This window comes from Microtus pennsylvanicus, chromosome 15 (assembly GCF_037038515.1).
Source record: "Microtus pennsylvanicus isolate mMicPen1 chromosome 15, mMicPen1.hap1, whole genome shotgun sequence".
NCBI lineage: Eukaryota > Metazoa > Chordata > Mammalia > Rodentia > Cricetidae > Microtus > Microtus pennsylvanicus.
Window position 1 is genome coordinate 36,289,834 of NC_134593.1, and position 22,703 is coordinate 36,312,536.

Below are 22,703 nucleotides of genomic sequence, written 5' to 3' on the forward strand. Positions count from 1 at the left end.
TCTTTGTCAGCTAAGAGAATGTTTAGTCATAGTAAAATCACCTGTTTGTGTTCCTGCCCTGTACCGTGCCTTAAATACAGTGTCTGTTGAAGACAGTAAGCCATAAATGCCGGTGATTTCTTAGCTTGAGACATTAGGGAAAAGGAGACTGCCCACAGAAGGACTCAGACAGATCCCCCAGTGCCCCCTCAGTTTACCTTACCAGTGGAGCCTCTCTTATTTCAGCTTGACTTGGCTCTGCTTAAAAAAAAAAAAAATCCAATGCAGAAGGAATTCACTTCCTTCATGTCCGTTCCATCACTCTGTGGAAGAAAGTTAAATACTTATGATAGGGCTTTCAACATTTTTTGATTGACTGACCAAATGTATTTGAAAAAAAAAATGAAAAGATATATTTTTGTTACAGTCAAGAAAACATAATTGAATAAAGGCATGAATGCCCAAGCCAACATTTCTATTCTGGCAAGTGGAGGTTCCCACTCAGTTGCAAAGGCAGATATAGATTAGCTGGCCCTTGTTCTCTGTTTCTACAAAGGAAAAGGGCTACAATCTTATTCTTTATAACCTGTGTCCTGCACCCCTGGGCACATCTGATACACACTCAGTCTAAGCAGGGCCTCTGATCCAGAAAGCCCATGTGTTGAGAAGAAGAGAAAGGCATGTAATAACACAGATAAAGAAAGATCGATAACAAAGTGCTGGGCAGTCCTCTGCCTTGAAAGGGCAGTCAATCAATGCTGTGTAGATGGCTGCTTCTGAGAGGGTGGCCCAAGCCCAGAGAGTAGCTGCTCTCTGACCTGGATATGTAACCACAGAATGTTCTGTATTTGAATACAAACACAGTGGCTTCATTACGCAGATAACGTGCACTCGGACAGGCGCCTGGTAGCTCAGGACTCCCATGCTCTCCTCTCAGTGATGGCATGGGTGTTTGCCTGTGTGGTTCTGTCCTCACTCTGTCATAGCCCTGTGCCGGTGTGTTTGCATCATTGTGGACCGGGAGCACCTTGTGATGGGCGTATTCGACTGGTATGCTTAAATAAACAGACCAGCTCAAAACCACAGATATAATTTAATAATTGAAAGACGGGGAAACTCATGTGACCAGAGTAAAAGTTCCCATGTCCAAGCGGGCCAAGCAAACATTGCGCTCAGAGAGCTAACACACCTGGATCTCCATGTTTTCTTCCCTGGGGACCAGATCACCACACCCAAGCACATGTGATTGGCTGAGCTCCCCCATCAACCTTGGACTCAGGATTTTGACCTGATTGTGTACCTCTATCACATGGCCCTGACCTTTTAGGTTATGAGTACACGCTTAATGGACAAGTATCTCCAAAAGACGTAGAAGCAATAAAATAAAAACGATATGCTCCTTAATTTCCCATCTATTTATAGAAAACTTTCAAGTGAACTTTAACATGGACAATGACATAGTTTTCAGAGAATCAGAGATTGCAGTGAGAAGAAGGAGGGCCAGTCTTTCTCCCCTCCTCCTTTGCCTCCACATCCTCACTCACTATGTTTCTATGTACTCTTTAAACCACACTGACATGCAGAATAACATATGGATCTCTGTTTCTTCTCAAGACAGGCACTCACTTAGCACCACTGTGTGTGGAGTCCCAAAGGATGGTAAAGTAGAAAAAAATCCAAACCATCATTTACATTTTTGTATTGATTAACTGTTTGTAAATTGCTGACACGTGAATATCCGTCACACAAATCTGGCACTCACGTAAATGCGGTGAAGCAGGGGAGAGGTTTTTCCTCACATCTGAACCAAGCAGCCTGAGGTGGATACAGGGCTGAAGCATCCTGGTGTGCTCACTGCCTCCCCTTGCCATGGACGCCGAAGGCAGGTAGACACACAGGTCAGGATGGAGTGGACCATCCTCTGTCCCTTCTGTAATGCCAGGTTACTAAGCAAATGCCTTCAGCCTTCCCAGTCTTAGGTTCCTAGTGTATCTATAGAAGAAAGAAAGATCTTGGAGAAATGTATTCCAGACCAGCATGTATAATGAGTATGCATCAATTCTGGAAATCCAGCCTTGCATACAGGGTTAAGAACAATTCAGAACCAAATGTTCTTGGCATGAGAATGAGATGAAAGCCTCGGAATGGAGAGCAGAAAGGTTCTCCACATTGACCACCGGAGAGAAAACAATTTAGTTTAAAATGGGCATCTGAGTGATAATCCTTGATTCTAGCCTCGAAATGCCCAGAAAAAAAAGGAAAAATGTCTGGAGTTGAAAGATTACATCTCCGATTTCTGATATGGAGTAGTGATTGACCCATGCTGTGGCAGAAGAGCCATCAGACCGGTCCCTGAATAACATGCCTCAGCTCCGATGGTGCAAAGTGTTAGTTCCATTATTCCAGCTGATTTTACTTCTCTGAAAATTTAGCCACTGGGAATATTCAGGATGTTGCAAGAAACACCTAGTTCCAGGAGAGAGGAGTTGGTACCAGTGCTGCCTACAGTCAGAGGAACACTGCACATATATTAAATCGGTCCAGGCCCTGCAGTGTGACAAGGTGCTTCCTACATCTGGTGCTGCTGAATTTTAATTTAGTATAAAGGTATGCATATGCAAACATGCATAAGACAGACGTTCCCTCGGATGAGTAAAATAGGATTACAAAGGAAATCCCAAGTGTATTAGGGAGACAGAAATGCAGAATGTGGTACTGAGCATGGCTGGATTGTCTGGCTGTAACTTCCAGTGTTTCTGACAGAGAAAGCCTAGAATCTAGAGAGACAGCTTGGGTCCTGGGAAGAGGAAAGTTTTAATAGTCAACCCTTGGAGAGAAATTTAATGATGGTGGCTCTTCTCCAGTTGTTTTCCTACAAGACCTTCAGACTTCCTCCCAATTACTTCTTAATGTTAGCATACACTGTGGAAGCAATTTGTAACACACATACACTCATATCTCTCTCTCTCTCTCTCTGTCTCTCTCTCTCCACACACACACACACACACACACACACACACACACACACACACACACACTGGGGTTACTAATGAAAACCTAAGGTTATTAGAAAACCAGAAATGCAGAGCCTGGGAACGAGCCCAGCTGGAATGCTGCTGGCTGTAACTTCTAATCTTTCTGACAGAGTGTGCGTGTTATGTGGTGCGCACACATATTCCACACATAGATATACACGCCCCATTCCATTGTGGTGCATTATCATTATGATAGCCAACATTTATCTAGAGCTTCCTGTGTGCCAGGCATGCTTTGAAACCCTTTCCATACCTTCAGTCATTTAATCCACTAGTATTTCTTTCCTAGTTCTGTAGATTGAGAGGTGGGTAAGGCACAGAGAGTCACAGAGTCAGCGAGGCAGGAGAATCTGTCCTTGAACCTGGACTTGGCATCACGACCTAGCTAAGGCGCCGTTCCCTCTGGTTTCTCTCTTGTCTTCCCATCTTCGACTCTAGCGACAGTTTAAACAGAGGACATGTGAACTCTTACTTATTTTTCTGTCCGTTTATTTATTGTGGCCTTGTGGCTTGAACACGGGGCCTTGTATGAGCTGGTGAGCCACCGCTGGTCTCCACTGCAGGGTTTTCCTTTCTGGTTAAGTTTCATTTGCTTAGGCTCCTTAAGTTATATATGTGGTGTGGAGAGTTGTTCTCTTCTGAGTGTTCTAACTCCCAATCTGATTGACAGGAGACACCCTGTGTGGATTTAAGTAGTTTATTTAAGTGGATTTAAATGTTACTCTCCTTACCTTCCCACTCCCCTGCCTCATTACTATAAGTTCAAGTGCTCCTTGCTGTAGCTATGAGCTGGCAGGGGGTGGGTGGGGAGCAGGTCTGACTTCAGGGTGTCACACTGCTGAGCATGTAGAGCCCACGTTCATCTTTGTACCCTGGGCAGACTCTCTTGGTGCTCCTCATCTCTCTGTAAAACTGCCCTCCCACAGTGTTACTAAGATGAATGGCTTCCAGAACCCTTACCATCCTTGTTATCCGAGGATCAAGATAACTGTAAAGATTGCCATGTGTTAGTGGCTGAGAATCATATGTCAGCCTATGCAGTGACATTGTGGATTGAGCAACCAAATACTGCTTTTGATTGTTCCTTTATTATGAACCCTGGGAAACTGTTCATGTCATCATCTCTTCCATTCCCTTAACCATTAAGTTACAGAAAGTGATACCACTTCTGGCAAAGATGGTACTGGGCCCTGAGATAGGGTGACAGTTCAGTTACCTAGCTCTCCTTGGTCATACAGTATGATACTTACCTATGATTTGAAGTCCACTCAGTGTTTACTTTTTGTCTGCATATGCTGATCTTATTTAAAGAGATCATTTCCATGTTGTGTGAACCCCTCTTACAGGAAATGGAGATTGAAACCTATATAAATTACTTAGAGGATGTCATCAATTTTTTAAGTTAAATATCGAACAGATTTTCCTTTGTTTTTTTTTTAATTTATGAGATGCTGCCTATCTGTAAGCTGTTTCCATAAACTAAAAGTAAAGTTGATAAGTAAAATCAGAAAGTTAACCCATGTGCATTGCCTTGAGAAGATGCAGACCCTCTATATCTACCCATGTGCTGCAGGGCCTACCTCCCTGCTAGGATTAGCTAACTGGTCGACCATTGCCAGGTTCTTTGCCTGCTTTCAAACAAAGGGAGGAACCCTGTGGAGCAAGGACATAGTGTGCTCCAGAAAGAATACTTCTTTCAGTGCATACATGGAGTGTCTTTACCCCTTAGAAAGATGGAGTAATGTAAAAATAGATGTGTAATAATTTAAAAGCATTTCATAGGTGCTTGACTAAGTGTTCAAACATGTTTCTCAAACTCAGTGGTTTTTTTGTTTGTTTCTGGTTTGATCTTTGTTTATGTTTTTTTGTTTTTTTAGGGGGTGTTATTTTTTCCTCTGCTGTCAGCTCTGGCACAGAAAGCTTATTAGCTTGGACAAAGCAGAGAACACATCAAGAGGCTATTTAGGTTTTCTTTTTCTTTTTCCTATCATTATGTAACAAGCCCGCTACACAAAGTCACTTAACATAACATCATACAGAGAGAAAATTAATCATCAGCTAATGAGATAGGGATGTGGAAAGACGTTTGAAAGAAGCAATTTAGAGGCCCCAATTAGGCCATATTCTAGTGGGTCTCTCATGGGCATTGCTAGCTCATCTCAGGTCTGGGAGCGGGGTATGGGGGTAGAAAGTAGAGGAAGGAACGGGGGAGGGAGAAGGGGTGGGAAAGGAGATACCGGAGCTACAAAGAGATCTTTACAGTGCTTTAGACTTGGGCTAATGAGAACCTAAATTAGGAAGGAGAATGAACACAACGATCCAAAAACCCCTTCAAAGGCAGGCGGCAAGTAGGCATAGCATATGCCTACCTGCTGCTGTCTGCTGAGCTTCCATCCAAGAACTGAGAGGAAGGGCTACAACCTTACAGGGAACAGAAAACACGAAGTTCTGTGACCTTCCCAAGGGTGTTATTCGGGACAGAGGAGGACAGATGCCTGGCCCTGCGGACAGTTTGCAGACTGCAGGAGAGGAGATGCAGAAACAGGAAGACAGTGGGAGCTGGGAAGTAATGTTACCCACATGAGATCCCAATGCTAGGACCTCAGAGAATTTTTATGTGCATCTCTGAGACTTGGCGACAGTCCTCCAAAGTAGAAGTCAACAGCAAAGGTTTTGGAGGAAATACATGTGTGGAAGGAGTTCTGGTGGCCTTGTCTCAGAAGTTATTTCTGCAGACTAGGAACCTGCCAGAAAAGCAGAAAAATAATGTCCCTTCCAAACAGGGCAGTGAGTGGGCCTTATCTGTCTCTGTGTCTGAGCCTGGCCTGCAAGGCAAGTTTGCTGGTGAATGAGAAGGCATGAGGATGCTCTAGGAGAGTCATTTGGTCGTTTTTATACAGAGTGGGGACCAGGGAGGGAAAGCTGAGAGAAGAGCAGAGCCTAAGAAGACAGAATGAGAAACTAGATGTAACCATTGCTGGAAAAGACCAGTGGTGGGAGAGAAAATTAGATCTGGTCCCAGGAGCCCAGAGTTCAGAGTAAGGAAAATGGATTTAACCACAGGTTACCAGGTCCCAAGCAGTGTGAGCGGATCCGTTTCTTGTGTGAAGCCCCTCAGGAAACGGCAAGGCCATTGTCCCTGTGCTCAATGCATTGTCGCCAGCTGTGTCCACAGGCAACTGGAAAGCCCGAAGAAGGGGAGAGATGGCTGCAGCACTGGGGTCCTCACTCCCTCGCCACACTCGCATGGCTTCAGAGCTTTAGAACAATTATTCTACATATCTAGAAATTAATTTCTTCATCACGCAGTCTAGAAGACAGAATGGAGTAGTAGCCATGCGATTTCAGCTTCAGAATGTCATATTCCTTGGGTGCAGAATCTCGGCTCCATCATCAGCTCCTCTGTCCCTGACCAGCACGGTTTGTGAGTCTGAGGCACACCTTGTCCTAAGTCTGGGCTTCTTAAGCATCTGTCTTTCCTAGCTCACTAGCCCACTTCACTTCTATCCCTGGGGGTGTGCCTCTTTTCTGTTTTCTGCCTGTTTTCTGCTTCTATTTCTTTCTATCACCTAAAAATGAAAAAAAAAAAAATGACTGAGTCCCAACAGGTCGAGACACTGTGGTGAATTGGACTCACATGGTAGCAGCTCAGCTCTGTGCCCAGGATTGGCTCAGGTACTGAATTCTCATTACCCAGCCCCCAGTGCAAACACATTTCACACAAGCATGGATGAGCCCTTGCCTCCTGTGCCTTCACAACATGTTTGGCGTTTCAAACGCAGGCTCCTGGTGTGGGGTTCTGGAAGGACCTTTCCAACATCTTTGGTCAGTTTTCTGTACTCGTTTTGGTCAGAAGTTTTAGAACAGTCTGCACCTCCTGTCTTGTCGAGTTTTCAAACATGAACACAAATCTCCTTACCTAAGTCAACAGTACTTAAAATAGCTGTTGACAGCTGAGCTCCCATTCTGCCAACGCTGCATCCCTGGTCAAGGAGCCAGAGGGTTTTATTGATGGAATGAGGTCTTTGTTCATAAAGCATACATAGCAGGGCTGGAGGGGCACACACTGGACATGCGTCTTGGGTTTAAGTGGGAAGCATACCTCTCCACCTTTGGATCCCTTCAGAAAGATTGCAGGCGCGTTTTCAATTTCGCTTCCCTAAAAAACCTTATGAAGTACCCTGTTCCCTTAACATGTAATCTGTGTAACCGAGCTGATCTCCACCACTCCAGAGCAATCCTCATGGTTTGTTTCCTCGCGAAAGGAAAATCTAAGGGGAGTTCTGCCCCCCCAGGAAACTGGCCTGCGCATTTCTTTCTCGGGGAATATTTAGGAGCATCTTTGTGCCTATCATTCCAATGAGTGTATTTTGGAGATGTCTTTTCACATGCCCATCACTTAACCAGAAGACATCATAAGAAAGACATCAGAAGAAATAGGTTGGGTTGAGACTGTAATCTCAGAACATATATATATGGCTGAGACAGGAGGATTGTAAATTTCAGGCCAGCCTGAGTTACATTAAAAAAAAAAAAAAAAAGCTCTAGGCAAACCTGAGCTAGATTGCAAGACTCTGTCTCCAAAGTAAAAAGTGGGGAAAGTGGACTGTTAACCCCTTTAGGGTCCCTTCCCTGACAGAGTCTCCTTGTACTGGTTTCCCGGGGTTACCATAACAAATCAGGTGGCTTAAAACAAGAGATATTTATTCTCTGTTCTCACATGCAGCAGGCACAGTGAGGGAACAGTAACTGAGAGCTCACATCTTGATCCACAATAATGAGGCAGAGAGCTACCTGGGAGTGGTGTGGACTTTTGAAACCTCAGAGCCTACCCCAGTGACCCAGCTCCTCTAACAAGGCCATACCTCCTAATTCTTCTCAAGCAGTTTCACCAATCGGGGACCTAACATTCAAATATATGAGCCTACAGGGGCCACTCTCATTCAGAGCACCACAGTATATGTGCCGACATTATAGACAGGCTGCGTGCCTGAGAAGTAGGGTCAGAGGGCTCTTTCTCCTGCCTGAGGTCACAGTGTCTACAGACTCTGAGCTTATGCTAGGTCCCAGGGCTTGGAGAGGGGCAGAAAAGTGGGGTGGAGGGACCCTGAAATTACTTCTCCTTTATAAAATGAGTTACTGTCCCTGCCTCCTTTACCAAAGCCCAGGCTTTGCTCCTGGCATCTAAACCCTGTGTTGCTTCTCCAGCTCGAGGCTTGGCAGAGTTTAGCCAGATGCTTAGCAGCCCTTAACCTCTGGCTCGGAGTTCTTGCTGCCAAATCCATTCCCTGTGGGTTGAGTCAGAACCCTGGACCAGAGTAACTTGTGTCCTATATTGTGTGGACAGGGTTCCTGCCCTGGTATGCTTGCCCTGCCTGGGCTCTGACCGTGGACTGCTGGCAGTCTGTGTACTCAGTCATTCACCGACATCCCAGGCCCTGGGGGAACCTGCAATGTTCCCATTTACCCTGATTGCTCTGTCCTCCCTCTTATGCTCTTGGAACACTGTGTTCTGCCTTCTGGGCCAGACCTGCTTTGGCACCGACAGCTTGTCTCTGTTCCCCTCCCTCATCCTCAGCCCTAGCCTGTCTTCCTCTGTTCACACCTGACCTACTTATATGCAACTTTGATCTGAGAGAGACCCAACTGCCTTTTTTTTCCCCCAGTGAGGAGATTCTCACCTCAATCAGGCCGCTCTTTACTAAGGCATCCACTGGAAACGGCAGAGCAAGAGCAGGTCACTACTTGAGAAAAATCAGCAAAGAGAAGAGGAGGATGGGGGCAACTCACACAGCCTGGGATTCGGCTGGCAGATGTCTGGCATGCAAGGAGCTGCCACTCCAGCAAGAAGCACAAGGACACTCACCAGCTTGCATGGCACCGACCCTTGTGGTCTGCAAGACGCCTTGTGCTTTCTCAGCGAATCATGGTCACCTGTTCTGTGCACCTGGGGTAGGCTGGGGAAGGTACTTGGAATTCCTCACACTTAGGAGACTCCCTGCTGGCAGTGGCTTTCCTGGGTAACTCTTAGATTTGGCTCATGTAGTCAACCTTCTCTCTGGGCTTGGCGCCTATCAAACTCTGTGATTTCCCACGTGAAGAATTTATACTGTTATCCTTGGTAGACTGTGTAGTAGTAAGTGCTCAAGAAATGAGAATGAATGAATGAATGAAGGAACGAACGAATGCAATTATTTCGGGTGTGATTCCAATAAAACCCTAAATGCAAACTCTCTGAACCACTCTCTGAAAAACGTCCCTCTTGTCCTGGTTGTGCCACCAGCTATGGAAGCTGCAGCACATCTGAAGTCACAAGATAAGTTCAAGGCTAGACTGGGCAACTTAGTCTCCAAATAAAAAGGGAAGAGAATGCTGAAGACAGAGCTCAGCGCTAGAGTCCTCGTCTGGCATGCACAGAACTAAAAATACACGTGCTCATCTCAGAAGTAAAATCCCGACCGTAAGAACCCAGAAGTCAGACTTCTGTTGGAGTCGTTCATCCTTCCAGCTGAAACAAGAAACACCGTGCAGTTTCTGCTTCTTGCCACCTGCGTCTTTGGAGCCAGGGACATGGAGAAGAACTAGCTGGGGCCACAGTGTGAGTAGCTGTTGGTTCATCCATAAGCAGTGCTTACAGAAAGGTGATGCTGTTACGTCCTCGAATGGACCCTTCCGTGCTGCAGTGTGAACTGGCTTCCTCTTTCCCTGGGGTAGCAACTGTAGTTCCTTGTCCACGGACTTGACGGGCAGCTCTCACCCGCGAGGCAGGGCAATGTGCTCAGCATTTCTAGACCCTGTACCTGTGGCTGCTGAGGACTGTATTAGATTTCCAGAGCTGCTACTTCAGTTTAATGAACTAGTAAATAATATGCTTTTGTGCTGTTTGAGAAATAATTTTTTATGCAAAAATTGCTAAAAATAATGTTTTTAAAAGAAAGAAAGAAAGAAAGAAAGAAAGAAAGAAAGAAAGAAAGAAAAGACTTACTCTTTCCTCCTTTCCCACTTGTGTATTAAGTCCCAGATCCTTTGAGGTCCTGCATAACTTGTGTTAATTCCTTTCTGGTCCCCTTCAAGCCCCTGCAGATTTCATTAAACCTCAGTCTATTCCTACTGATGCCTCAGAAAAGGCAAAGTAACTCCTGTTCCCTGCTAAACATTCTGCTCAGGAATATACTGTCTTTTGTCTCCATTGCTGAGTATTTATCTATTTGGCCTCGAGACAGAAAGCAGACAGGCGTCTGTTCCGTTCAAACGAGAGGCAAATGCAGGCACCAGGCTCCCATCGCATTTGTGGGAAACATCTGTTTATTGTAATGCGCGGAGCTCGAGTTTCAGGGCTTGCAGTCCTGAGTGGCTCCAGCCTTAAATCATCCCGTGTTGGCAAACCTTAGCAAAGGCCAGGCCAGGAGAGAAACAGATGTATGGGAGGAGATTAAACAAAGAACACAGCAGGCCAGTGTTCCCCTCAGCGGTCCCCGTGGCTAATGCAGCACCTATGGAAGCTGTGTTTCAGGACTGCGACGTGGAAAGCCTTTGTGCCCTGCAACTTCTTTATGATTGTCAGCTAACTGCATCAGCAGAAGTGTGTGTGTGTGTGTGTGTGTGTGTGTGTGTGTGTGTGTGTGTGTGTGTGGTTTTATGGGCACAGTTTTAGATGCGGTATCCTGTATTAGATGACCGAAGGCCAAAACCGTATCTTGTGCTGGCTGCCAAACTTGGTAATGTGTAAGAGTTTCCCAAGTAGTACTGGCTCTGAAGGCTTGAAGGGGTCATGGAGGGCAGCTGAGCCTGGGCACGATGAGAAGCCAGGAGAGGCCGTTAGTGAGTGTGCAGCATCTGTTGAAAGAGGAGCAAGCCAGTAAGCAGCGTCCCCCATGGTCTCTGCATTAGTTCCTGCCTTCAGATTTCTCCTTTGAGTTCATGCTGTGTCTTGTCTCAGTTATGCACTATACACTGTAAGATGAAATAACCCCTTTTTTCCCCAAGTTGCTTTTGGTTATGGTGTTTAACACAGTCATAGATAAGTAACTAATATAGCAATGAATCAAGTTGGATCATCTTAAATGAGAACATTGAAACCATCGTATCTATACATTTTTCAATATGGAGCCAGACCTGGGCCCTTGTTCCAGCTCTGCCATTTGTCTGCTTTATGATGTAGGACATTTTGTGTAAATGCTTTAAATGTCCATTTCTTTGTCCGTGAGGTGTCAAGACACAGTGACATCTTAGATGAAGTCATGAAGCACCAGTTTGGGTCTCATCCCTGTCCTTTTCTAAACTTCTGCGTCTTCTCGCCGTCACTGTTCTGAGCCGCGCTGTCACAGAATTGTGGGGTTCTGGAACGCAACACACGTGCCACACATCCAAAATAAAACCACTTGACTACAGCCAAGCTAGTACACGGGGTTACAGATCAGGGCTACACTGCCTAGGCTGTTCCACCCAGGGAGAGGCCGACCTGTCCGCAGTAGCTAGCAGAAAAGACTGGCCTTCCACCTCTTCAGACTTCTATATAAACTCCATCATTGTTTTTGCTGCTGGATTTGTCTAACTGCCCAGCACAGCTAAGCAAAGAATAAAGTCATACACAGGGCCAAGATTCCTATGCTCATGAGAAACCCAACAGGAGAGGGGGTCATGAAGGTCAAAGGGCAAATACCTAAGAGGAGACAGGAAGATGAAGAGGTAGTTTAATTTCATCCTTGCAGCATGACAGAGAGTCGTCATGTCCTCTCTTGGTTGGATTGTCTGCTTAGTAACTTTATCTTACTAGAGAGAGTGTTGTTTTCTACAGAGATAAAAATCCCCAAGGGAGAGATTTCCATTGTATCCAGTTTCTCATTATTCCTGTGGTTAGAAAGGGCTTGCTTTATCTGTTTTTAATGACAGAAGTCAGATCTGTTTGTCACACGCAGAATAATGCCTTAAAGTGTTAAGTATATGTACATATGGGGAAGTGGTTTCATTTAGCTGCCCACGAACCACCTCATATAGTGGTCATGTTTGTCAGGAGCCAATTTCCTCCTAAAATCATTGCAGGAACCATCACCCTGGGGAGTCTGCAGAGAACCCCACATCCCTAATTGTGTTAGGAATCGTTCTATTGACAGAGCCTACCCCACACCCAAATTGGCTGTTAATGAGAGCTATCTGTTAGCGGAACCCACCCCACATTCCAAACTATCTAGGGAGCTAGGTGTGTCAACTTCTTGGCCTACAGTGACCTGACCGAAGATAACCTCCTGCCTACGTGACCAACTCGGACCATGTGACCAACGTGAACCACGCAGCAAGAGCCCAGGCCCCTGTGCCCATCCCCCAACTCTTTACTCTATATAAGTTGTCCCCCCTAATAAACGGAGGCTTTGACAAGAAACCCCGCTTAGCCTCCTTCCTGTCTCCTAGCTCATATCTTCCAGGTAGCGCCTCTCCGGGACCCTGGAATAACTGACTGCTGGGTGGGTTACTAACCCTAGACTGAGTAACCCCCCAAAGGCAATCGACACATGTTCATGAATATCTACCCCCAATTGCAAAAACATCTATCATTAGAAACCATAGTCACTAACATGCACAGCAGATCTCCAGGCCCAGCCTCCTTCCAACTGTAATTGTACATCTTTTGACCAACCTCCTACCCCACTCCATCCAGGAGAAGAGCAGTTGCCATTCTATTCGTCCTTCTGTTAATTCAATTTTTTATCTATTTATTTTAGATTTGGTGGTAAGGCACTGGGTTGCATTTGTAAGCCTGGCTTAATACACTTAGCCATTCATAATGTCACGGGTCCTTTCTTTTTATTGCTGGCCAGTACTCCTCTGTTCCCCACAGCTACTTAACACATCCACCTGCTCCTGCATCGGGGTTGATTCCCCACCCTGGCTGTTGTGACCCATGCTGTGGTGCACGTGGGAGTGTAGATGTCTCTTGATGCATCCCTTCGGATACATGCTTAACAGTGGGATCACCGAGCCCATGAGAGTCCTGTTTGTATTGATTTCCACAATGACTACATTTCTTCATGCAAGGACCCTCTTTTCTCTCTGTCCTTGCCAACGCTTACGATCTTTTTAAAATCCTTGCATATCACCTTTGACATCATCTGCTTCATTGTCACGCTCAGAAATCAATCCAGCATTTTACATGGAAAAATCTATCCTCCTCGGCTCTGTTGCGTTTTGGAGTTGGTGTTTTTTTTTTTTTGATACAAGGCATAAAAATTTCTGAAGGGTGGACCAAATGTTTATTGATAGAATAAAAGGCAGTAAGTATGATTATATAATAGACTTCAGAAATATATATAGCTAATTTTACACCTGCATGCCTCTAACCCAGTCAGAGCAATTATAATCACTCTTTCGTGGCAGGCCCCTTCCCTGGGAGAAACGAGTTGGGTGGGACCCGAGTGATTGTTATAAATCACGTGCATATAAATGGAACTTCCCCAAATGTAGGTCACTCGGGCAGGAAGGCACTTTTGCTAAAAACTGGGCTGACAATTAGATTCGCAGGGCACTTTGATGCTGAGTGTTCCTTCCACGATCTAAATCATAAGACAGTATAAACAATACCCTAACATTAAGAAACAGGAAGTTGCATTCCCAGTACTAGCAGAGCTTCATGGCACACGGTTTCACACCTCAATATACTGTGTTCTGTTGCCGCACTACTATCTTAAGTAATATAATTTCCTTTACGTGTCGTTGTAGGTTCTTTATCCTCCTCTTTCTCTCCCTCTACCCTTCGAGAATAGCTTTCTATAAGGCTCCATCAGAAGCCAAGAAAAAAACCCTTGGAAAGGAGAAAATGTAGAATTGACTAGCCTGTGCAGGACAGTAACACAAACAGAAACCATGGAGTGAAAAAACTCGCTAGCCAAAGTCTTGTCTTGTGTGCTTTGCAGACTCAATCTGTGTGCCAGGCTTTGATCCCGGCCTCAACATGATGACTGGAATCACCCCCATTAACCCGATGATCCCAGGCCTGGGTCTGGTGCCACCCCCAGCCCCGACAGAAGTGGCCGTGGTCAAAGAGATAATCCACTGCAAAAGCTGTACTCTTTTCCCCCAAAATCCAAGTAAGTAGATGCGAGAAGTACCTGCTTTTTCCTTTGAAATAGTATTGTGTTCATTTTTAGGTGTGAGGTGTTCCACCCAAGGCCTTCCCCTCCACACGGGAGAAGGTCCGCAAGGGTGGGTGCGCCCATGCATCTGTCCAGCAGCTGAATAAACACCGTGAAGCCAGTACGTAGGCTCTGAGAGTCTATGGGTAACTTTAAGAATCTTTCCGTGTGCAGTGAACTAGGGTTTTCTGGAAAGCATCATGTGAAATTTATCACCCTCTCTAGCCCTTCACGAATGGGAGAAAAGGTCTGAAGTTGTTTAGTTGGGTAGAAATTTGAACTAATCTGGCAGCTGGCAGTTTGGGGGAAAAGGAATTGGGGGGGGGAGGAATATGCAGCTCGGAATTTCTGGGCCAAACGATGCTCACTGAAACCACCTATATAGTTGATTAATTTAGCCTCTGATACTAAGTTTAAGGCTTAAATATCTAGAATTTTTAATTCATATTAATCAGCGTTGCCTATTTAAAGTGGACATTTCAGGAGATTGCCTTAGTAATCTCCATATAAACTAGGCAGAATGTCGTGACAGCGCGCACTTTATCTTTCCATACGGCCTCCTCAAACTTTAATAGTGTGCTCGTTTAAATGTGAATAATAGCGGAGGTTTTATTCCGACTCAGCAGTTTGCAGCCAGGTAAGTATTGTGGCAGGCTCTCGTGGGCTCTGTTTCCCTCTTTCTGCAACGCCTCCCCTCTAGCTGGCAAGAAGACAAAGCGGGAACAGGCCAGGTTTTTCATCATGTTGTCATTTCGTCATGTTTTGTACTTTGTGCCGCTCTCTCCCCGCCCCCTTTATTTTCCCCGGGTATCTGTTGTGAAAGAGAAATGACATTATGCTAACATGTGTTATCTTTTTCTCGGACATGCATAGCCACTCTGTGTAGAAATGAAGATGAGAAATAAAGGTTGGGAGGAGGAGGGGAGAGGATCAGGAAACATGACTGCCAGGGAGTGAGATGGGGTGCAGGCGCGGGTTGGGGGATGTAAGTTGGTAAATAAATTGACTGTTCCACTGTCTGGAAAAAAACTCTGTAAGCCTAATTTTTGCCCGGTAAACATGATAAAGAGCCAATCAATAAAAACACAAAACCCTTGTGTTTCATTGTGATGCTAGATCTTCCGCCTCCTTCCACAAGAGAGCGACCCCCAGGGTGTAAGACTGTGTTCGTCGGCGGCCTGCCAGAAAACGCCACGGAGGAAATTATCCGGGAAGTCTTTGAGCAGTGCGGAGACATCACAGCCATCCGAAAGAGCAAGAAGAACTTCTGTCACATTCGCTTTGCCGAGGAATTCATGGTTGATAAAGCCATTTACCTTTCTGGTACTTCACTTTACAAAAGGGGTTTGCTAGGCCTTTTGTCCGGTTTTGTGCTATTAACATGAGCTCAGTCCCTTTCTTCCTCAATGCACTGTAAGTCCCAGTAGTTTGGGGGCAGGAGAAGGAGGTTATTCACCTTTTAGCTTGGCTGCCACGTGCTCTTTGTTAAGCCCCGTGCCTCTCCACAGGCAGGATTTCCCACCATCCAGTCTTGAGGAATTCCGTGGAGTTTCTAATTAATGTTCTCAAGTACATATTAGATGAAAAGCAATATTTTGAGTGCTGAGGACCATTATTATTGTTGGATGTAATCCTCTGGGGGAGTAAAGTACTCTCTCAGAATCATTTCAGTTTTTGAAAAGTGCGTTTACAGCCTTCACCCAGGGATAGTGAAGCAAGATCGCCCTCCTTACAGGGACTTTGTTCCTGGGCCTGTGCTAGGCCTGCGGTCATCCTGCGCTTGGTAGTTTGGCAGCTGCTCGACCATCCTTATCCTTTGGACCAAGTTTTAAGAGAGGCTTAGGATGGAAAAGGGAAGCCTAGTGCTGCCTTCCACTCTGGGTATTTATTTGGACAAGTAGGCGCGCGAAACCTCAGGCAAATCAAAAGATACCGAGGCTAATATTGACATGTGACTTTGGAAGTATTTTTTTTCTTAGATTCCAATCCCTGCCCTTTGCTCACACTGCAGCGACATTTGTGCAGTGTGCCACTCTGCAAACCCCTCCCTAATCCTAAACAGAGGGCAGTCAAGGCAAGCAGGCCACCACCGCCTGTCTTCTAAGGTCTGCAGCCAGCCTCAGACACCTTCTGTGTGAACTCCAGGAGCTTCGAGATTGTCTTAACACCTCAGAGGCTAGCTCAACACCTCAGACGCTAGCTCAGCACCTCAGAGGCTAGCTCAGTACCTCAGAGGCTAGCTCAACACCTCAGAGGCTATCTTAGCACCTCAGAGGCTAGCTCAACACCTCAGACGCTAGCTCAGTACCTCAGAGGCTAGCTTAACACCTCAGAGGCTATCTCAGCACCTCAGAGGCTATCTCAGCACCTCAGAGGCTATCTCAGCACCTCAGAGGCTAGCCCAACACCTCAGAGGCTAGCTCAACACCTCAGAGGCTAGCTCAACACCTCAGACTCTAGCTCAACACCTCAGAGGCTAGCTCAACACCTCAGACGCTAGCTCAGTACCTCAGAGGCTATCTCAGCACCTCAGAGGCTATCTCAGCACCTCAGAGGCTATCTCAGCACCTCAGAGGCTAGCTCAACACCTCAGAGGCTAACTCAATACCTCAGAGGCTATCTCAGCACCTCAGAGGCTGGCTTAACACCTCAGACGCTAGCTCAGTACTTCAGAGGCTATCTCAGCACCTCAGAGGCTATCTTAACACCTCAGAGGCTATCTCAGCACCTCAGAGGCTATCTTAACACCTCAGAGGCTATCTCAGCACCTCAGAGGCTAGCTTAACACCTCAGAAGCTATCTCAGTACCTTAGAGGCTAGCTCAGCACCTCAGAGGCTTTCTTACCCTAGACAGGGATCCAAAGGGTGCTAAAACCCTTACTGTAATTAAGCCGCTAATGTGAAAAGTCAAGTCTGAACAATCCACAGCGGGAATGAAAGGCAGACCCAGAATAAAGGTATTTCGCAGTGCACACCCAACTGTTAGGCCCTTGGGGACCCAGAGAGGGTAGGGTACTGGCTTTCCATCTCCCTCCACTGCCAGCTGACTAGCCAGAACTCTTAGGGAGCATCGATCACATGGATATGAAGTGCATTGTGGGAACCACTGGGTGTGAGATTGTTTTTAACCAAACAGCTCTGGCTAAAATAAGGAAGGACAGACGCTTCTTTCCCATCCGTGCCTGCCTGGAAACCTGAGGTCTAGTCACTACAGTCCATCCAACTGTTATTCGTCTGTAGACTCTAACTTCATCTCACGTGATTGGAGAAGGCAGTCGGTGTATGATTCTTCACAGCACTGACACAGTTCAACTTTTAGACCAAACAGAAAACTCAGAAGGTGCTAGCAAAGATGAACAGTGCCAAACACAGACATAGAGGGAGGTGTAGTCTTCAACTTGGTTGCTCCCAGGGTAGCTCTTATAGCAGGAGGAAACAGAGGCCCCTCTTGGAGCCTGGCCTGCCCAGGTGCAGAGGACTCTAATGCCCTGCTAGGGTGGCCTCTGCAGCTGAGGCTGCGGAGCAGAGCTGAGGAGGTCTCAAGTCCCAGCTATTTGGGGGATGGGGAACAGGAAGGAGAGAAGGTTGCCCCCCCCTCCTCTGTGTAATCTCTTGCAAGCCCAAACCCAGCTGGAAGGCCTAATTTTAGGACCACTTTCACATTTGAGGGCCAGACTAAGTTTAGCCTCAGCCTCATCAGAGTGCCTTTTAAGGCTGTCATGATGAGCTTCTGATGAAAGAGAGGACCAGAAATGCTTTCGAACGTGATTCTGTGGGTAGGAGCCGGGAAAGTTGTTTGGCCAGCTCCGACAGCTGGCCAGTACCTGCCCTGCTGATGTAACTTCCGGCAGCCCACCACCAGGACATAGTTTGCTTCCGCATTAATTCTGCTCGCACGCGAATGGCCACTCTCATGGCTGCTGGGTATTGTCATGTGGCCAGGTTTTTAGAGAACGCGCTGGCAACCTAGAAGAGAGTTCAGTCAGATGAGATCTCTAGCAGATCTGTAACTTCTCAAAAGTGTGACGCGCCCTGCTGAAAATCCAGCTTCCATGGGGATTTGTAACTCTGCTTTGACCCCAAATGCTGTCGGTCCCATGGAAACGTGCCTTGACACGGGGTACCCCGCCCAACACAGCCTAGCATTTGCCAGTTGCAGCTCATTTGCAAAGCCCCTGTGTGGCCAAGGTGCTTGGTTCTGTTTTCTCCTCTAGCAGGCCCTAGCAGATATGCTCCCAAGACTTAAATTTATGCTGGGAAAGTCGGAGTACTCTAAACTGAAGAGCCACTTCGCAGTCAACTCCTGTTCAGTTGAAGTTAGGCCAGTGGCGGCATTCCGTCCTGGCTTGACGGCTCATACACTGCCCAGTCTTTGTAAGCTGGGAAGCTCGCAGTAACCTCCCACCCCCTGAGATTCCCAGGCCACTTTCTTTTTCATTTTCTTTTTTTTTAAATCTGGCCTGGCTTTGGGCCCCTGCACAAGCCTCTCGTGGCCTTCAGAGATTGCATGGACAATTTGTGGATACTGCAGGCTGGATGAGGTGCTCTGGGGCCTCTTGATTGAAGGTAAAATATTCTCCTGTATGCCCCCAGAGGATAAGTAGAAATAAAACAGCATTGCAAAATTGCCTGGGTAATTGTGGCTTCTGTAGCGGCCGAGAGAAAACTAGGCGGGCCGTGTTTGCTAGGGGAATGAAGCAATAGGCTGCGAGTGAAGTTCTGGAATTTGCTTTGCAGGCCCTTTAAATATCAGAGATGCTCTTTATTTACTCATACTCTGCCTCTTCTCAAAAAAATTTAAGAGTGCTTATGCAATAGAGTTATAGTACATTGAAGGAAGAAAAAGCAAGACCATTAAAAGGTCGAGAGAAAAACTTACTACAGTCTAAATTTGTTTCTGAACTCCCTAGAAGCCAAAGGGAGGAAGGAGTGGGCAGGATTTAGTGCCTAGGTTCTCAGTTGGTGATGCTGGACCAGAGGATGGTGAGCATCCCTCTGAGAAACTTCTGGGGGGTTATCTTTATCTCTACATCTGTGTTTCATGGTTAACCGGTTGGGAAGACAACTGCTTTCCAACTCCTAGAGAGAAAGGTATCCTCTCCTGTCCAGAGGGCAGCGGAACAAGTGCTTGGTTTGCCTAACCTGTGGGAAGCCTGGACCAGAACGTGTGTCCCGTGAGCTGAGGTAACATGACTTTCCAATGCTTTTAGGTTACCGAATGCGATTAGGGTCTAGCACGGATAAAAAGGATTCCGGCCGCCTTCACGTTGACTTTGCCCAGGCCAGGGATGACTTTTACGAGTGGGAATGCAAGCAGAGGATGCGCGCCCGGGAGGAGCGGCATCGGCGCAAGTTGGAGGAGGACAGGCTCCGCCCACCCTCGCCGCCCGCCATCATGCACTACTCGGAGCACGAAGCTGCCCTATTGGCTGAAAAGCTGAAAGGTAAGGAGGGACTCCAACTGGGCTCCTCCCCTCCGCCTTAGCTACTAATTAATGCAGGAGAAAGGAGGTCTTCTCCAGAGGCCGGATCCCAGCGTGTCCTCTTCCCTGCAAGCTGCTTATGAGTGGGAGCGAGCTGGAGTCTGCAGGGCCGAGGGCTCCACCATCCTGCTAGGAACAGAGCTCTTCCTCTATGAAACTCTCTGTATGAAGGTGGGAAGGGTGGGAAGCCCCAATCCCAGCAGCCACCTGAGGTCTCCAGCCTGCGCCCAGTGAGCCAGGCAGAGGCCTCACCTAGGAGTCAGCATTTTCTAGTGCTCTCAGAGTTCTGCGGCGTGTGCAGGTTCACGAGACACTGAAAGCTTTCAAGACATCTTACAGACGATGCCAGCAAGGGTTTGTGGGCGAGAAAAGAAAAAAGTAGACAGGTCCCCCGTCTTCAGAGGCGGAGTTGAAGGAACCGTTCTCACACCTATAGATCAGCAAGGAGAGAGGAGGGGTAACTGTTTAACTTTTGCTGGGGCCACCCCGGGTGTGAGGGAGAGGTAAGTAAGGAACCAAAGAAATGAGCAGCAGACCTGCTGAGCTTCAGTGATGACAGGTGGGCCAAGTTTAGAAATGAGTGAGACGGGGACGGGGTGTGCACTTGTATGTGTCTGTGTGTGTGCCAAAGCGAGTGAGCTGAATGGCATCTGAGCATTTTATAGGCCAGTGGCGGGTGGTGATGAGAGCTCCTGAAGTTGCCGGGTACTGTCAGGGCCATAGTGAGTCACAGCTGTGTCTCCAAGTAAATGAGTGACTGCAACCAAGGCATGGGCAACACACTTGGGGAACGGCGGCAAGTGTGTCCAGAGAGGGTAAATGTACCAGGAATATCTTCACAGAGCAGGCAGAATTTGAAGTTGGTGGGATGAACAAGATCTCTCCCAAGTCAGAAATGCTTATAAAGGCAGTGGTTAACCAGAGGCCGGAGCGCATGGAACAAAGATGCACAGGAAATCCAGAGGATTTGGCTTGGTCACTTTGTCCCCAAAGCAAGGTGACAATGGAGAGTACCTCGACCAGACGATGAACCCCCAAGGCTGTTGCTGGTATTGGTTGTTCTGTAAAGGGTAGAGAGAGGCTTTCACAGCTGTCTGAGGAGGGGAGGGCTGTGATTGGTTCTCAGGGTTTTGGAGCCTGCCTCGTGTGTTTTCACGAGGATGGGATGGTCTTGCTGAAGAAAGTGAACCAAAAGCTGCCCATAGCCAATTGTAGAAAGATTGGAAATGACATTCTGTGCTTTGTCTGTAAAGCAGGACATGCACTTCCAGCCACCATCCCTGTCAGATCTGAGGACTCCTCATCAGCTGCAGTTGCCCCTGAATTACCCCTCTCCAGTCGCTGGATGTTGCCTGCTGGCTTTCTAGTTACCGCCCAGGGGCTCCAAGAAGGCCCATAGTATAGGCATTAATACCCAGACAGAGGCTGTCCCCTCAATGAGAAGCATTAGGAGAGTACAGAATGAGAAAGAACGTGTTGTACAACCAGGCATGCTCATTGGAATAATTACTTCTTCTGTTAGCCTCAAGTGATTTTTATGGCACCACCCTGACGGTTTTCAGGTCCCGCTCGCTCAGTCAGCAGAGTGTGAGACTCTCAAGAGGGGTTCACGCATGGCCACGCCTTACTTCTGTACTACATGGAGGAAGTTTGTGACGGTTTGGCAGCTATACTGTGTTATTTTTATGAAGCGAACATCCAAAGTGCCAATTGCATGTATAAGGTACATGGCATTTGCCTCTGCTCTTGGAGGATAGCAGATCGGGATGTCAATTTGCTGGAGTAATTTGTGAGCCTTGCCATTTCAAAAATGTATATTTATATAGATGAGTATAATTTACAGAATTCAGAAGCTGTGCCTTTGCCAAGTCCCGTGTGATCCCTGGGGGAGAGAGCAGATTGGAAATTTTAATAGATGGCTCTTCCAGCAGAATGAACTAGCTGCAGGTACGTCTTAGGCCAGAGTCAGGTAATACCAAGCTTGACAATTTCAACCCAAGCACAGAGTCTAGAATATAAACAGCATTTAATTGCTTAGGAAATTGGCTGCCTCCAAGAGGAAATCCACTCTCTGCTCCTCAGAACCCTGTAAAGCCAGGCAGGGGGAGCCAAGGAAGCTGTCTCCCTGAAGGTGATCTCACTGACGCGAGGATATAAAATGCCGTCAAGATGGAAGTTGTAGAAACCTGTCTGGGACAGGAAGCGTAAATGCAATCTAAGATACCTAATTGGACTTTAATCTGTTTCAGTCAAGTCTTTATTATGACCTGCAAGGCTTTCCACATAGGTGCACAGAGTAGGTGTGTTGGGCAAATGAAATCCTTTCTCTCTTCTCCAAGTATTTGAATATGTGGGCATCTTGCATCTTTGGCCATTAGGGCTATTAGACCTGGCTGCAAATGAGAGAAGTGGTTTATGGTCAGCCTGCTGCCAATCAAGGAAGAAGTATTTGCTAAGTGTTTTACAAATAAATACCTGGTATTAGGTGCCGGGGGAAGAGAAAGACACCATGCCAGCTCCTGCCTCATGGGATTTAGGTTTCTTGGGCAATAGAGGAAACGGCCATCCATCTTGTTCTTGTTCTGTGCAATAGTGGGTTGTGACAGTATACGTACTGTTAGCAGTGATGTGCACCGTCATGCATAGCAACCACAAGACGCTTTCTCTGCAGAGACAGGCAAACCAGTGAAACCACCAGCGTGAGAGAAGGGGGCATCTTTGGGAACCATAACCGGATGGCAACCCACCGGCTGCTTAGCTCCCCGAAGCCAGAGCAAACACTGAGTTGTCACTCGTGGTACTTGAGACACATGGTCACCAGGCATCGGTTTCATTAATACAAATTCTAAACCAGAAAAGCAGCGGGCACCCTGCTGATTAAGTGGACACTGTCGGGAGACAACGCAGCTTACTGAAGACTGACTGGGAAGTAGCCGAGCAGGGACCGGAAGTTTACGGCCCGGCTTTGGGAAAGCGAGAAGGGGCTCGATAGAACCATAATTACACTTTATTGGAAACAGTGGCACCAGGCAGGTGCAGTAATGAATTCCAGGGTTTCTATCACAGACCAGGCAGCCCTG

At 46.9% G+C, this 22,703-nt stretch overlaps 1 protein-coding gene across 5 annotated transcripts in view; it reads left to right on the forward strand.

Annotated features, from left to right (window-relative positions):
- The window catches only part of Enox1 (ecto-NOX disulfide-thiol exchanger 1), a 565,092-nt gene that overhangs the window by 406,700 nt on the left and 135,689 nt on the right, over positions 1 to 22,703 (forward strand). For all 5 annotated transcript variants that reach the window (XM_075949640.1, XM_075949644.1, XM_075949642.1 and 2 more), the window contains 3 exons: positions 13,922 to 14,095; positions 15,257 to 15,463; positions 19,351 to 19,584. In XM_075949640.1, coding sequence (XP_075805755.1) covers positions 13,922 to 14,095; positions 15,257 to 15,463; positions 19,351 to 19,584 — 615 coding nt within the window. The remainder of the gene's footprint in view (positions 1 to 13,921; positions 14,096 to 15,256; positions 15,464 to 19,350; positions 19,585 to 22,703) is intronic.